Here is an 18,110-nt window from a genome sequence, read left to right on the forward strand (position 1 = left end):
TAAAAAACTAGTGTGAATCTGAAAGCTCTTCTTTAGATGGTTCTAAGACTTTAACGTTTTTTCTTAGATAGAAGAACTTTGGAAGATTTTATTTGGACAGATTACATGGGAAAGCTTTTCTATGCACAGAATACCCTTAAAAGCTGTTCTATAGATATACTACCTCATTCAAATATTTGAAGAGCTTCAAAAGCTTTCTATAGATATTTGAACTTTATAATTGCTTAATAGTTGGAAGATGTCAAAAAGCTCTTCTATAGAAATAAAAAGCTGTTCTGTATACAGACGACTTTTTAAAGCTCGTATATAGATAGTAGAACACTTAAAGCTCTTATGTAGTTCTAATACCTTTAAAAGCTCTCCTATAAATATATAATCTTTTAGGGCTCTTCAAAATAAAAAAATAAAAATATTAGCCCTTAAAATGCCTTTTAACAATATTAGACCTTAAAAAGCTCTTCTACAGAAAGATTACCTTTAAAAGCTCTTTTATAGATACAACACCTTTAAAAGCTCTTCTATTAAAATAATATGTTTTAAAGTTCTTCTGCGGATAGGTGATGTTAAAAATGTATTCTAAAGATATTAGAGCTTAAAAAGCTCTCTTATAACCAGAAAATCTTTCAAGGCTCGTGTATAAATAGCAGACCATTTATAGGTCTTCTATAGAAAGCTTTAAAACAGCTTAAAAAGCTCTTCTATAGGCTCGTGTATAAATAGTAGACCATTTATAGGTCTTCTGTAGAAAGCTTTAAAACAGCTTAAAAAGCTCTTCTATAAATATAAGACCTTTAAAAGAAAAATATGCAATTAAAAGCTCTTCTGTTGATTTAAATTCTTCAAAGCTCTGCTATTGATATATATCTTCAAAAATTCTTCTATGAACAGAAGGCATTTAAGAGCTCTTCTATAACTAGCAGATCTTTAAAAGCTCTTCTATAGGCACTTGTCTTATACAGACAGAATGCCTTTAAAAGTTGTCTATAGATAGTGGATCTCTAAAAGCTCATAGAAATCAATTAAAGCTTTTCTTTAGATGTGGAACTTAAAAGCTCTACTATGATGAGAAAAACTTTGAATGGTATTTTTTGGATGTATTTTGGATCATAATTGTACTTGTTACATATACGCCATTACTTAACGCAACTTTCGCCTAAAGGTATGCTGTAAAAAATATTTAAATTTGTTAACTTCTTCTCAATTTCAAATCAGCTTAAAAGTCCATGTCTAATACCACTTTCTAACAAGAGAAAGAGAGATAAAAAGAAAATAAAATAAAAAAGGTTAAACAAAAAAGGCATCAACATGCGTTTAGGCAAATACAATTTTGGCAAAGGGGGGGACGAGCAGGGCAGGGACAGTGGAACCGAGAGACCATATATGCAACCCATAACCATTAGATTCGTATTGTTGTTTGTTGTTGTGATTTTTTGTTGTTATTATTTTTATTTTTGGCTTTTGTGGTGGAATTTGTTTAGAGTAGAATGCTCGGAGTTATTGTTAAAAAAATGTGGATTTTGTGGTTGGTTTTTGGACAATTTTTTGTTTTTGGCTGTTGTTTTTTGTTTGTCGATTTTGAACGGAGCTTGTGGCGGTCGCAGTTTTGTTACTGGTTACTGGAATTGTCAAACTTTTGGCAATTTGCCAGGATGAGAGCAAGTGTGTGTGTGTGCGCTCTGGCTGGATGTTAACAAACCTGATTTCCTCCTTGATTGTGACAGGGATACAAGCCAACGGGCTTCTTCAAATCCTTTTTGCGTGCCGGTGAATCCAAACATGTGCGACCGCCAGCACCTAGATTTCTCATCTGTGAGGTTATTTGTTTTTATTTTTGTTGTTGTTTTTTGTGATTTTGGGGGGAGGATAATAAAATAAAAGTTAATATATATAAAATTTTCAAAATGGTTTTTGGTTTTATCAAATTGTGAATCTGTGAAGGGGGTAAGAGAGAGATGGTAGCTATGCTGGTTAGTTGTTGTTTTAATATTTTTTTAAGCATCTAAAGGGGGGTATGGAATGTAGATAATGTTCAAACCAATTTATGTTGTGACCCACAGGCCAAAGAGTTGAAGTTGAAGTGTTTGGTTTGTTGTTCATTTTTTGTTAGTTTTTCATTGAGTGGGGGGTCAGAAGGGGGGTTAATTTGACATTTTAAGTGAGAGAGGGGTCATTTTAGTATTAGCTTTTTTGTTGTTTTTTTTACGTTTAGCAGAAAGCAAATTTTAGCTTTTAATTTTTTTTTGGTTAGTTTCTTACACCATATAATACTTACCTCGCCATAGGCTACCGATTCACCTGGTATAAAGAGTTCCGGATAGACATTGTCCAGATACCATTTGAAACTTTTGCAACCCAAACGTTGGCTGGAAGAGAGAGGGAGAGAGAGGGAGAGAGATATGAGAGAGACGGAAATTACAATAAGAATTATGATGATAATGCAAAATGTAGACACACACATTCACATTAAATGCAATACATTTTAGTATACACCTAAAAGTATGCTTTAGTTTTGGAGATTGCTGTGTTGTTCAAAGGAGACGAGGGATATTGGGGTGTAATGGAAAGGGAACATGTAGCGATTCATTTGATTATTCAAATAAGGGCTAAAATGTAAAGTGGTTATTTTAACTTCGCAATAAGCATTTATGAAGCATACTTTTAGGGGCTCTATATAAGTTTTTAACTGAAAGAAATGCTATAATTTAAATAAAATATATAAATAAAGGTCCGATTCCACATTATCTAGGAGTCATATGTAAAGCCTTGTTTACTATACAACCAAATCTGAACCGATCTTGATAATATATGGAAAATATATTTCTGAGCTGTATTTGATATATTTCCCCGAATATCGTTGTTACGGAGTGCATTTTACGGCTGTGGAGAGTAAATATAACAAATCGGATGCACAATATATACGGGAGCTATAGCTATATCTGAACCGATTTTCACCAAATTTGACACACTAGCTTCTAGGCCCAATTCGGTCGTAACTGCCATATTACATCCTATTTGGAGCACAATAAAAGGTAAATCGGATGAAGATATATATGGGAGCTATGTCGAAATCTCAACCGATCCCGATAAAATTTAGCAAAGACATTTCTGAGCTGCATTTGATATATTTCCCCAAATATTGTTGTTACAGAGTGCATATTACGGCTGCCGAGGACAAAAATAACAAATCGGATGAACAATATATACGGGAGCTATAGGTATATCTGAACCGATTTTCACCGAATTCGACGTGCACGTTCCTACACTCAATTTGGTCGTAAGGCAAATCGGACGAAGATGTATATGGGAGCTATATCAAAATTTTAACCGATTTCGATAAAATTTGGGAAAGGTTTTTCTGAGCTGTATTTGATATATTTCCTGAAATATCGTTGTTACAGAGTGCATATAACGGCTGAGGTGGGCAAATACAGGGTGAGATAAAAGAAACTGAAACAAAGTCAAACGCCATAATTTTTAAATTTTTTTGAATGAAAACAAAAAAAAATATCGGAAATAGCATCAACTTTTAGGATAAATTTAGATTTTTTCGAATTTGTCACCTTTGGCACGAATTATGGCCTTCAAACGGCCAAAGAAACCGTCACACGCTGCCCAAATGTTGCTCTGCGGTTTTTTGGGCCATTCCCGGCGAAGCACTTGCTTGAGGTTATCGATACTTTAGTATTTTTTAGTGCCAACCTTGCTTTCCAAATACTCCAGGCACAATAGTCCAACGGTTTGGTATCCGGAGATTTTTGTGGCCATTGTGCGCTGGAAATGAAGTGAGGAACCTCATTTTGTAACCATTCTTGTGTGGCGCGTGCTGAGTGCGATGGTGCTGAGTCCTGTTGGAATGCTGAAGGTCTGCGGCCAAAATGTTTGCGTGCCAAAGGCTTTAATATACTCTTCAGAATATTTTCGCGATAATATTCGGCATTTATTCTGATGCAACGGCGACCATCGGCTGTTATGGCGGCCCACACCATCACCATGGCCAGCGCTTGAGTTCTGGTGCCCAACCGAAGGTGTACATTTTCAGCTGACCTCCTTGGCAAGTAAACACGATCATTTTGTTTGTTTACAAACTGCTGGACAAGGAATGTTGTCTCATCGAAGAAAACCAAATTCGGCAGTTCACTACTTTCGGCCAAGCGAAGCAACGCTTTAGCTCTTTTGAGTCTATTTTCTTTCTGTTGCGCGGTGTAAGTTCTTGCACTTTTTGGAATATCAATGGCTTACCCCGAGCTCATTTTTCAATATTTACCGAATGGAATATTTCGATATGTTCAGCTCACGAGAAATGTTTCGGCCACTGCGACGCGGGTTTCGATCAAGTCACTTTTTTTACTTTTCGAACCATTTTTGCTGCTTTCTTCCGCCCACTTCCTTGACGTCGAGCTACGCTACGTATCACGGTAACGAGCGATGGCTAGAGAAACAAAACATTTATTCACATTTAAATGATGGAGTGCTCTAACGATAGCCACTTGTGGTTTTCCAGCCAAATATAAAGAAATCACACTATCACGCTTGAATTCCATCACGAATAATTTTTTTCTGGAAAATTCTCACCAAAATGCTTTTATACGCTTGTAAACAATATAATGAGCTGTCACTGGAATAATTTTAACAGCTGTCGGACGAGTGGCTTAAAAAATTCTGAAGTTGGTTGCAGTTTTTTTTATCCCACCCTGTATAACAAATCTGATGAACAATATATATGGGAGCTATAGCTATATCTCAACCGATTTCTATCATGCTAGTTTGAAGGCTCAATTTGGTCGTAAGTGCCAAATGTCATCCCGTTTGGGCTTATATTACACATTTGATGGACAATAAAAGGCAAATCGGACGAAGTTATATATGAGAGCTATATCTAAATTTTAACCGATTTTCTCCAATTTCAATAGGGTTCTTCCTTAGGTCAAATAAATGATTTGTGCAAAATTTCATATGGATCGGACAATAAATGGAACCAGTACATTCTTTACAAAAATACATGGACAGATGGGCGTGCATAAATCGACTCAGAAAGTGATTCTATGCAGATCATCAAAAGGAACTATGGGTCTATCTCGTTTCCTTTTGCCTCCTACAAACAATTGCCCAAAGACATAATACCCTGACCACCTTGTGGTGTTGGGTATAAAAATTGTAGGCAGCTCCTTGAAGTATGCTATAAAAATATAAAATGTGAAAATAATATGTGACCTTACATATGACTCTAACATAATTCATAATTGGGCCTTAAATTAGATTAAAAATTTTTGAGAGCGCCTAAAATTATGCTCTAAAAATTCTAAAGTAGCTCTGTATGTGACCTAACTTAGCCTTTTTGTACTATTTTATGAAAAATATGATTATAATTGTAAAATTTTGAAAAAATGTCTCACACATTTTCTTCATTACACCCCAATATATGCCCCAATGTACCTCCACTGAACAATCTCTTCGTATGCATGTTTTAGACTTTATATTTATTTTATAACACAAATTTTTATAATTGCCATAGTTTTCTTTTCTGTTATTTTAGTGTTTTAGAATTTCCAACATTTATAGTAGTTTGTGGAGGCCTGGCCGGAACGTAGACTTTCATATTTAGTTTTCACAGGATTTTTTTCTTCTTTTTGTCCAACAGTATTTATATGAAGTTATTTATGAGATACTTCATATGCATATTCCACAGAATATGCAAACAATGCAGTTTGAAAATAAATTTCAAAGAAAAGCAATCTAAGTTCGAGAGAAAATTTAGGGTTATATTTTCATAAGAAAAACATTTGAAATTGAAATGTTATATTAATTTAAAATAATTTTTTTATTTAAATATATTTTGACTTCCGTTCTGATTATTCAAATTGTTGATCCTCTATGGAGGAAGGAATCGGCCAATATTCTCAATTTCGTATAGGACCTAAATAAATATGATATAAATAGTAGCGACGGGCAGTTTTGGACTATATCGACTACTTCCTCCACTTCATATGAGTAATATAAAATTTTTTAGGAAATGTAAAAATGTGCGTGAAGTACCAGATATAGTTGACCGAAGTATTTCATTTTCGAACTTCACCTAATACAGATAAAAATACTGGCATGGGCAAAATTACAAGAAAATCGAACATTTATATCCAATTTTATGCAAAATCATAAATTACATATTAATCTCAGGTTTCAGGCTGAGGGAATATTTAGATATAGCAAGTTGTAAAGAATCGCTGACTTGTTTCGCAAGTTATGACAGATAAAAGTATTGAAAATTATGATCCTTTGTGGGTGAGCTACCAGAACGGGTTGACAGATATATTATCTTCACAGCAGATCTTGCGTTAGCAAAAATATTTGGATGTGTGAAATTTGAAGAGTGTGGGACGCTCATTTCGCTTTCTTTGAGCGTGTCGTTTTTCAAATTCTTGAACCCCTTGTGGGGGAGGTACCAGAAGAAATGGTCCGATCTCTATCATCTTTATAACAGATCTTGTGTTGGTGAATATATTGAGATGTGCCAAGCCTAAATAGAAGCGGACGCTAATTTCGAGTTTTATAAGCGCTATTGACTGTTGATCCTTTGAGGGGGAGATACCAGAAGGAGTGGACCAATATACCCATCTTCACAATAGATCTTGTGTTAGTAGAAATAATAGGAAGTGTCAAATATGAAAGGAGCCGGATGCTTATTTCAGATTTTATGATCGTTTTGGTTATTCAAAACTTTGACCCTTTGTGGGGGAGGTACCAGAAGGAATGGTCCAATCTCTTTAATTTCGCGTTTTATGAGCTTAATGAATATTCAAAATTTTGACCCTTTTGTGGGGGAGGTATCAGAAGGAGAGGACCGATTTATCCCATTTTAGCGCCAGACCTTGAGTTAATAAAATATTCCGATGTGTGCAATTCTAAGACAATCGGACTCTTACATCACATTTGATAAGAGTTTAATTATCCAAAATTTTGGCCCTTTGTGGGTGAGGTACTTGATGGAGTTGATCGATATTGTCCATTTTCGTGCATAGCCTTGCACCGATGCAAATATTTGAATTTGCAAAGTTGGAGCAAGATCGGATTATCCTTTCTCTTTCAGTGCAGTAAAATATGTTTCTGAAAAAATCGAGCTTTTGTGGGGGAGGTACCAGAATTAGTGGAGCGACATTGTCAATCTACGAACACGATCTAAGTTTGATAATAATATTACGGTGCACCAAGTTTGGACCAAATCGAATACACCCTTCGTGAGTTATTATTCCTGTGAATAATGCCACAAAAATATCAAAATACGGAATAGATGGAGATACCGTCAAATGAGGGCTAAAGGCTGCAATATCCAATACGAACTTCAAATACTAAATTTGAATAATGTCGCTAAAATCGCTATACGAAGCCGTGGCCCTGCATATTTGCCAGAGGCTGTAGTAGCCATTAGGAATTCTAAGCAATAAATTTGAAATATCTCCGGTGAAAAATGTCGGTAAAATCATCAAAATACCGAATATCGTAGGTTCCGTTATATGGGGGCTATATAGAGGCGTGGACTTGCACAGACTATTTTCTGTCATTGGATGTAATATCTATTTCGAACTTCAAATACCAAATTTGAAACATTTCCGGTTAATAATGTCGCTAACATTACCAAAATACCGAAAATAGGGAGGTACCATTATATGGGGGCTATGCCAAAACGTGGACGTATATGGCCCATTTTCAATACCAAAAGTCCTGCAGACAAAATATATATTTGAGTAAATTTTTATCAACCTACTTCATCGTTCGGAAGCTAGAGTGATTTCCATAGACGGACGGACAAACAGATAGACGGACTGACGTTGCTGATCAAGAATAGGTGAGATGAAAAAACTGCTGCTGTCATTTCTAAGCCACTCGTCCGACAGCTGTTGAAATTATTCCAGTGACAGCTCATTATATTGTTTACAAGCGTACAAAAGCATTTTGGTGAGAATTTTCCAGAAAAACAGTTATTCGTGATGGAATTCAAGCGTGATAGTGTGATTTCTTTATATTTGGCTGCAAAACCCACAAGTGGTTATTTTAGAGCACTCAAGCATTTAAATGTGAATAAATCTTGTATCATCGCTCGTTACCGTGATACTGATACTGGTAGCATAGCCCGACGTCAAGGAAGTGGACAGAAGAAAACATCAGCAACATCAGCATAGATGGTTCGAAAAGTAAAGAAGCGACTTGATCGAAACTCGCGTCGCAGTGGCCGAAAAATTGGCTCGTGAGCTGAACAAAAAAATGAGCTCGGGGTAAAGCCATTGATATTCCAAAAAGTGCAAAAACTTACACCGCAATAGACAGAAAATAGAATCAAAAGAGCTAAAGAGTTGCTTCGCTTGGCCGAAAGTGGTGAATTGCTGAATTTGGTTTTCTCCGGTGAGAGAACATTCGTTGTCCAGCAGTTTGTAAACAAACAAAATGATTGGGCTCAGTTGCCAAAGAGGCCAGCTGAAAATGAGCATCTTCGGTTGGCCACCAGAACTCAAGCGCCGGCCATGGTGATGGTGTGGGCCGCCATAACAGCCGATGGTCGCTCTCCGCTCATATTAATCGACCGTCGCCTCAGAATAGATGTCGGATATTATCGCGAAAATGTTCTGGAGGGTGTATTAGCGCCTTGGCACCGAAACATTTTGGCCGCCGGCCGTGGACCTTCCAACAGGACTCAGCACCATCGCACGAGCCACCCAAGAATGGTTACAAAATGAGGTTCCTCGCTTCATTTCCAGCGAACAATGGCCACCAAAATCTGCGGATACCAATCCGTTGGACTATTGTGTCTGGAGAATTTTGGAAATCAAGGTTGGCACTAAAAAATACCAAAGTGTCGATCACCTCAAGCAAGCGCTTCGCCGGGAATGGGCCAAAATACCACAGAGCAACATTCGGGCAGCGTGTGACGGTTTCATTGGCCGTTTGAAGGCCATAATTCGTACCAAAGGTGACCAATTCGAATAAATCTAAACTTATACTAAAATTTGATGCTATTTCCGACATTTTTTGCTTTCACCCAATAAAATTGAAAAATAAAAAATTAAAAATTATAGCTTTTGACTTTGTTGCAGTATTTTGATCTCATCCTGCATATACTTTGTGGGGTCTAAAATGTATATTTCGATGAGTTACACACGGAATGTGAAACATAATATACTCTCCATACTAACGTGGAGGTTCTACAAAATTAAAACAATTCACTTTTTATTGAAGGCGCATATCAAAGCGCCTAAAAGTCTACTTGTGTTTTCAATAACATACCCCCATTTCCCATCTTAGTCACATACCATACATATTTTATACCCCTAATTCCATAGAAGGCCTCATTGCCACTTCTTATCTCACAAATGAACTTCTCGAAAAACAAAATTTTCATTTTTAATCAAATCATTCTTAATGCACAAAACTTATAATTTAAAAACTTTCCGTTGTTTTTTCTGCTGTCTCATAATAGCAAAATGGATGGATACAATCGCAACAATCTCTTTAGGGAGAGAAAAACAACAAAGACAACAACAATGACAAAAATGAGTGGAACTTACCGTAATTCTTTTCTCGCCGTGACATCGCCATAATCACCTTTGTCATTGCCTATCCGTTGATAATAATATTTTGCATAATCATCCAGCCAGACTTCAGCCAAGCGCACCGAATTCTTTTTGAGTACATTAACGCCTGAACGCCACTGCAATGAGACAAAGAGAAAGAGAGAGGGAGAGTGAGTGAGGGAAATGAGACAAGAGTAATAGAACAAATGAATTCCGGAAAATGGTGTGAAAACAATAATAAAAAAAAAAAAACTTGAAACCGAAAGCGTGAAAGAGAAACAAAAACAAACAAACCAAAGAGAAGAGAAGAGAAGAGGAAACAATGCCCTGACAAAAATATTAAATAAATTCCTGGGAGATATGCGAAAAGGATGTGTGTTCATAAAAAACACAGAGAACATAAGAATAAAACCCCAAACATAACTGTTTTATGCTAACAATATTATCCCGCCCCCTCTTGTGCACTCTCTCACACACACACACCTCTCCTCCATGCAAAATACAATGCAATAAGAATCTCACATGCATGCAGCTGAGTACCACGGAACTAATGGCAATAAGCACACCCAGTCGAGTATCCGCTGGGGATGCCATCATCAAGGAGTGAAGCATGGCATTTCTCAATGTTAACATGTGTGTGTGTGTGTGTGTGTGTCCGTGTGCATTTGGTTGAGTGAGATCTGTTGAGGACCTCAGTTTGTTTTGTGTTTAACATGCTTGCCTTTTGTTTGAATGCTTGAATGCACGATGGCAAGCAAATATGCATTTCCAAGTACATTTGTAGTGGTGCTGAGCTGCTGGTGGTGGTGGCGGCGATGCCAACATGGGAAATTAACCCAATTACATGCCAAAGTATCCACTCATACATAAACATTTGAATGTAGAAATATTTCTTTTGTTTTCATTTGTTGTGGTTGAAGTTTTGTGTGCTTACTTCCCCCAACCCCTTTCCCTCTCTCTCTCCTTCACTGCTCTCCGATTTCCATCAAATCTTCTTAACATTGTCAAACCAGGGAAATTAAATGCGAAAAAATATGTTTTTAAACCGCAAACACATGAACACACATACTGAGACACTCTCACACACACATTCACACATGGGGAGAGTTTTTGCTCTGCTGTGGCTGTTTTAATTGAGTCACTAATTATGGTGGTCCTCAGTGTTACCACATTTGTTTTTCCAATGTAGCTTAAGCATGCTCTGGTTTTTTTTTTGGTGGTGATGTTATATCTCGGTTGTTTTTCTTTGTTACCAACATAGACTCCGGCCACCAAATTTAATATTCTTCGTTGAGGACAGGCTGAGCTCCTCTGCGGCCAGTGTGGAAAGTGTTTTATGTTCTCAATAAACAATGAAGTGAATAAATGTTGGACAACTGGGGGAGTTTTAAATTTATTTTAATTTTTAAAACGAAATTTGAAATGAACGGTGGTGTTGGGGAGGTGTGCCACTTTTTGGGGGATTTTAGAAGGATTTTTCAAAATAATTTGTTAAAGCTCATGAAACTTTAAACATTTGTTTTTTTTCTACATGTTATCCGCCCCACATTATCCTGATTATCCACGCCTTTAAAATATATTATCCAAGTTATACACACTTTGGAAAGACATTATCCGGGTTATCAACACCCTTGAAATGGATTATCCAGATTATCCACGACTTTAAAATGCATTATCCATATTATCCACGCCTATCAAAATCATGATCAAGGTTATCCACGCCTAAGAAATGCATTATCCGTATTATCTACGCCTATCAAAATTATTATCCAGGTTATTCACGCCTATCAAAAATATTATCCACATTATTCACGCTTAGGAAATAGGTTATCCAGGTTATCCACGCATTTAAAATACCTTATCCAGGTTATCCACGCATTTAAAATACCTTATCCATATTATCCACGCCTAGGAAATGTGTTATCCAGATTATCCGCATTATCCAGATTATCCAAGACTTTGAAATACGTTATTCAGGTTATCCACGCCTTGAAATGCATTATCCGGATTATCCACGCCTTTTAAATACGTTATCCATATTATCTAAGAATAGGAAATACGTTATCCAGATTATCCACGCCTTGAAATGCATTATCCGGATTATCCACGCCTTTTAAATACGTTATCCATATTATCCAAGCACAGGAAATACGTTATCCAGATTATCCACGCCAGGAAATGCGTTATCCAGATTATCCACACCTTTGAAAATACATTATCCAGGTTATCCACGCCAGGAAATGCGTTATCCAGATTATCCACACCTTTGAAAATACATTATCCAGGTTATCCACGCCTTTGAAATGCGTTATCCGTATTATCCAAGCATAGGAAATGCGTTATCCACATTATCCACACCTTTGAAAATACATTATCCAGGTTATCCAAGCCTTTGAAATGCATTATCCAGGTTATCCACGTCTTTTAAATACGTTATCCATATTATCCAAGCACAGGAAATACGTTATCCAGATTATCCACGCCAGGAAATGCGTTATCCAGATTATCCACACCTTTGAAAATACATTATCCAGGTTATCCACGCCTTTGAAATGCGTTATCCATATTATCCAAGCATAGGAAATGCGTTATCCACATTATCCACACCTTTGAAAATACATTATCCAGGTTATCCAAGCCTTTGAAATGCATTATCCAGGTTATCCACGTCTTTTAAATACGTTATCCATATTATCCTAGCATAGGAAATGCGTTATCCAGATTATCCACACCTTCTAAAATACATTATTCAGGCTATCCACGCCTTTGAAATGCATTATCCAGGTTATCCACGCCTTTTAAATACGTTATCCATATTATCCAACCATAGGAAATGCGTCATCCACGCCTTTTTAATACGTCCAGATTATTCATACTTTTGGAAATACATTATCCAGGTTATCCAAGCCTTTGAAATGCATTATCCAGGTTATCCACGCCTTTGGAAATGCATTATAAAGGTTATCCACGCTCCTAAAATGCATTATCCAGATTATGCACACCCTTGAAATGCATTATCCAGATTATCCACGGCTTTGAAATGCATTATCCTGGTTATCCACGCCTGGGAAATGCGTTATCCACATTATCCACGCCTATGAAATGCTTTATCCAGGTTATTCACGCCTCAAAAATGCATTATCCAGATTATTCACACCCTTGAAATGCATTATCCAGATTATCCACGTCTTTGAAATGAATTATCCAGGTTATCCACAACTTTGAAATGCATTATCCTGGTTATCCACGCCTTTGAAATGCATTATCCAGGTTATCCACGCCCCATAAATGTATTATCCAGATTATCCACGGTTTTGAAATTAATTATCCAGATTATTCGCTCCCTTGAAATGCATTTTCCAGATTATCCACGGCTTTGAAATTAATTATCCAGGTTATCCACGACTTTGAAATGCAATATTCTGGTTATTCACGCCTGGGAAATGCGTTATCCACATTATCCACGCCTATGAAATGTATTATCCAGGTTATCCACGCCATGTAAAAGCATTATCCACGGCTTTGGAAATACATTATCTAGGTTATCCATAACTTTGAAATGCATTACCCAGGTTATCAACACCCTTGAAATGGATTATCCAGGTTATCCACGCCCTTAAAATGCATTATCCAGATTATCCACACCCTTGAATTGCTTTATCCAGATTATCCGCGCCTTTGAAAAACATTATCCAGGTTATCCATGTGTTTGAAATACATTATTCAGATAATTTAGGTTATCCAGGCGTTTAAAATACATTAACCAGATTTGAAATATATTATCCAAACAAAAATGCATTATCCAGATTATCCAGGTCTTTATAATATATTATCCAGATTATTTTATCCTCGTCTCGGATAATGCATATTCAATATCTAGCTTATCTACACCTGGGATATTTATTATCTAGCTTTTCCATGCCGTGGATAAACATTATCTAGTTTATCCACGCCTTGGTTATATTTTATCAGGCTTAGCCATGCCTTGGATGTTCATTATCTAGCTTATCCACATCATATAGATTTTGGATAAAAAATTTAAAAATTTCGAATTTATTCTTTTAATTTTGAATTTTGTTCTCATTAATTTTCTCATCCTGCTTGCAAGGGCAAGAAATAAGAGAAATAATATCCACCACACCCCAGTTTCCTCATCCTCGTCTCTCCTGCTGAGATTGGTCGCCTGGTGGTCATGACAGCTAGGATTTTTTAATCAGTACTTCTTTTTTCCCTACAACCCATTTCTCCAGCATTACTGGCGGTCTGGCCAGCATGTTTGCCTTCTATAATACAACAACATTTTGTTACGTTTCATTGCTTTTCAAAGTGTCCAGCCCAGCACACAGCCTCGCCGAGCCGAGCAGTTGCGGCGTTTGGGTTTGGAATTGGGTTTTTTTTCTGCCTGGCATACATTGTTTACATTGCGGTGCTGGTAATTTTCTCTGGTCTCCTGGGTGACTGAGTGAGAGTTGGACATGACAAAATACGAGTTCACATGCCAAGCTATGGGGGTGAAGTTTAAATTTTCGAAAATTTTTGTTGTAAGTGCGTAGTGGAGCTGAGTTTGTTGGCGTTTTTTTTTTTTCAAATGCGTTAGACTAGTTGAGATCCCAGTGTGGAAGTAAACCACTTCCCATATGCCACAAGAGGAATCAAAGGAAAATAATGTTGAGCTAGTAACCAATTATCATGATACCAATGCTGGGGAGAGGTTACTGAATGGGAATGGGTTTTGTAGGGGACAAAAAATTTTCAAAGGGAACTAGTAAGTCCGCTAGGCGTAATTTTAAAAGAAAAAAATTAAAAAAAGGATAACTGAAGAAAGTTGCTAATTTTCCTAAAAACCAAATCAAAATAATTCTCCCTTCTCCACACTTACCTTATAGGGCGACCTCTTGCGGAAGATGTGGCCCACATGTGAACAGGGCACAATTTCCAAAGTGCCACCACACATCCATGTCTTGAAGGACAGCTCCAGATTTTCACCACCCCAAATATCAAAATCTGGATCATAGGTACCCAGCAATTCAAAGAATTTCCGGTCTATGGAAAACAGGCCACCAGCCATGGTGGGGGAATACACCGGTTCGGCGGAGTTCTGCAATGAAAATAAATACCAAAAAAATGTGTTAAAACAATAACATGAAAGTTAATCAATTATAACGGAACGTGAGGTATCATTCTACGAATTCGAAAAGAAAGGAATGCAAAAGAAAAACACAAAAAACAAGCCATACCATTCCTGGCATTTTGCGAAAACGCCAAGGCAAATTGTTTCCACAAATGCCTAATGGCTGGCCGAAGACATATGTGTATATGTGTGTATTCCTGTGTGTGTGTTAATTTTCTTGCCACTATTTTTCATTTTCGCCACCATTTATTTCAGTCTCTTGAGTTTTCGGGGTTCTTTTTTCATTTCTCCACCCATTTGACTGGCCTATGATTTCCATTCTTCACCACAAATGCTTGCAAAACAAAACTGAAAACGAGGCAACCATTTGAAATGGAAATGAACAAGGACTAAAAGTAACATTGCTAAATTTACTGAGAGACACATTGTGTTGCAATGTATCCAGGCAAGAATAACAGGGCTATGCATGACTACACAAGGATATTTGGGGAAAAACCCCCAAAAAATGGGAATGTAGTGGTAAGAGTGAATGGTTCGTTAAAGTAAGGTATAGGTGGGTATTAGGGTGGAATACGAGAAAATGTCAATTATATTCTATCCATGAGAATATAGTATTCAACTTATTCAGATTATATCCGCGTCATCCACGAGTTGAAAATAAATTATCCGGGTTATCCACGCCTGGCAAATAAATTTTCCGGTTTATCCACACCTTGCAAATGTATTATTCGGTTTATCCACAACCTGAAAATAAATTATCCGGGTTATCGACGCCTTGAAAATTTAATATCCGGGTTATCCACGTCTTGAAAATAAATTATCCGGGTTATCCACGCCTTGAAAATAAATTATCCGGGTTATCCACGACTTGAAAATAAATTATCCGGGTTATCCACAGCTTGCAAAAAAATTATCCGGGTTATCCATGCCTTGAAAATAAATTATACGGTTTTTCCACGCCTTGCAAATATATTATCCGTGTTATCCACACCTTGCAAATAAATTGTCCGGGTTATCCACGCCTTGAAAAAAAAATATCTGGGTTATCTACGCCTTGAAAATAAATTATCCGGGTTATCCATGCCTTGAAAATATATTATCCAAGTTATCCACGCCTTGAAAATATATTATCAGGGTTATTCACGCCTTGAAAATAATTATCCGGGTTATCCACGCCTTTGAAATACATTATCCGGGTTATTCACGCCTTAAAAATATAATATCTAGGTTATCCGCGCCTTTGAAATACATTATCCAGGTTATCCACGCCATGCAAACATATTATCCACGCCTTTGAAATACATTATCCAGGTAATCCACGCCTTTGAAATACGTAATCCAGGTTATCCACGCCTTGCAAATATATTATCCGGTTTATCCACGCCTTGCAAATATATTATCCGGTTTATCCACGCCTTTCAAATGTATTATCCGGGTTATCCACGTCTTTTAAATACGTTATCTAGATTATCCATGACTTTGAAATGTATTATCCAGATTATCCACGGCTTTGAAATTAATTATCCAGGTTATCCACGACTTTGAAAAGCATTATCCGGGTTATCCACGCCTTTGAAATACATTATCCAGGTAATCCACGCCTTTGAAATACGTAATCCAGGTTATCCACGCCTTGCAAATATGTTATACGGGTTATCCACGCCTTGCAAATGTATTATCCGGGCTATCCACGCTTTGCGAATATATTATCCGGTTTATCCACGCTTTGCAAATATATTATCTGGGTTATCCACGCCTTGCAAATATATTATCCGAGTTATCCACGCCTTGGAAACACATTGTCCAGGTTATCCACGTCATTGAAAGACATTATCCAGGTTATCCTCGCCTTTGAAATACATTGTCCAGCTTATTCAGGTTATATTCAGGTCATCCACACCTTGCATATACATTATCTAGGTTATCCACGTCTTTGAAATGCATTATCCGGGTTATCCACACCTTTAAAATACATTACCTAGGTTATACACGCCTTTGAAATTAATTATCCAGGTTATCCACGCCTTGAAAATATATAATTCGGTTTATGGGTTCTGTATGGGTTATCTGCGCTTTTCAAATACATTTTTCGGTTTATCCACGCCTTTGAAATATGTAAAGCGGGTTATTCGGACCTTTGAAATATATATTCTGAATTATCCACACCTTTGAAATAAATTGCGTGAGTTATCCACGTCTTAGAAATACGTTATCCAGATTATCCACGCGCTTGAATTTATTACCCAGGCCATCGATGCCTGTGAAATGCATTATCCATATTATCCACGCCCATAAAAATTATCCAGATTATCGAAACATATAAAATACATTATCTGATGTTTCCTTTTCCTTGAAATGTATAATCGGATTTATTATCCACACCTTTGAAATATATCATCCAGATTATCCAAAGATGAATTGGCTTTTCCTATGCATATTCCGGCTTATCCATGACATTTAGTTTTCTTATTCACCTTATCCAAGCATTAAAGTGAATTATCCGATGTATCCTTGCTTGCCTAAACTTTTATCCACGGCTTACATAATCATTATCCAGCCTATCCACTCCTTTAATAATTATTATCCAGCTTATCCATGCCTTGTATAGCCATTATCCAGTTTATCCACGCTTTGTAAATCATTATCCAACTTATCTACTCCTTTAATAATTATTATCCAGCTTATCCATGCCATGTATAGCCATTATCCAGCTTATCCACGCCTTCTATTACCATTATCCAGATTATCCGTGCCTTGTATAGCCTTATCCATCCCTTGTATTATCATTATATTTTCTGTCCACTCCTACACTCCACTACAATCATTAACCAGCTTATCCTCATCTTGTATAATCATTATCCAGATTATCCATGCCATATATAATCATTATCCAACTTATCCATGGCTTTAATAATCATTGTCCAAGTTATCCACGCCTGAAATAATCATTATCCAGAGTATCGATGCCCTAAATAATCATTATCCAACTTATCCACGTCTGGTATATTCACTATCCTGCTTATCCACGGCTTGTATAATGATTGTTCAGTTTATCCACGCCTTGTCTTGTTTTATAATTATCCAGCTTGTCTACAACTTTTTTAATTATTATCCACCTTATCCAGCAGTTTATCCACAAATTGTATTGAAACTATCTATCTCATCCACTACTTCTACAATCATTATCCAGTTTATCCACGACATGTATTTCATTAAGTAATCATTATCCAGATTATCCAAACCTTGTATAAACATTATCCAGCTTATCTAAGCCTTGTATATTTGTTATCCAGTTTATCCACGCCTTATATAATCGTTATCCAGCTTATCTACGCCTTTAATAATTATTATACTGCTTATCCACACCTTGTATATTCATCATCCAACTTATCCAACCCTTGTATAATCGTTATCCAACTTAT

General features: G+C 36.7%; 1 protein-coding gene across 2 annotated transcripts in view; it reads right to left on the bottom strand.

Moving 5' to 3' along the window:
* Positions 1-18,110, bottom strand: part of LOC101892488 (putative polypeptide N-acetylgalactosaminyltransferase 9) — a 290,344-nt gene that overhangs the window by 24,233 nt on the left and 248,001 nt on the right. Inside the window, exons 8-11 of one of the 2 annotated variants that reach the window (XM_059126099.1) lie at positions 14,437-14,655; positions 9,552-9,694; positions 2,273-2,363; positions 1,697-1,807 (exon numbers count right to left, since the gene is read on the bottom strand). In XM_059126099.1, the coding sequence (XP_058982082.1) occupies positions 1,697-1,807; positions 2,273-2,363; positions 9,552-9,694; positions 14,437-14,655 (564 nt within the window). The remainder of the gene's footprint in view (positions 1-1,696; positions 1,808-2,272; positions 2,364-9,551; positions 9,695-14,436; positions 14,656-18,110) is intronic. The other variant, XM_059126100.1, reaches the window with a different exon arrangement.

Source organism: Musca domestica, unplaced genomic scaffold, assembly GCF_030504385.1.
Source record: "Musca domestica strain aabys unplaced genomic scaffold, Musca_domestica.polishedcontigs.V.1.1 37, whole genome shotgun sequence".
NCBI classification, from domain to species: Eukaryota; Metazoa; Arthropoda; class Insecta; order Diptera; family Muscidae; genus Musca; species Musca domestica.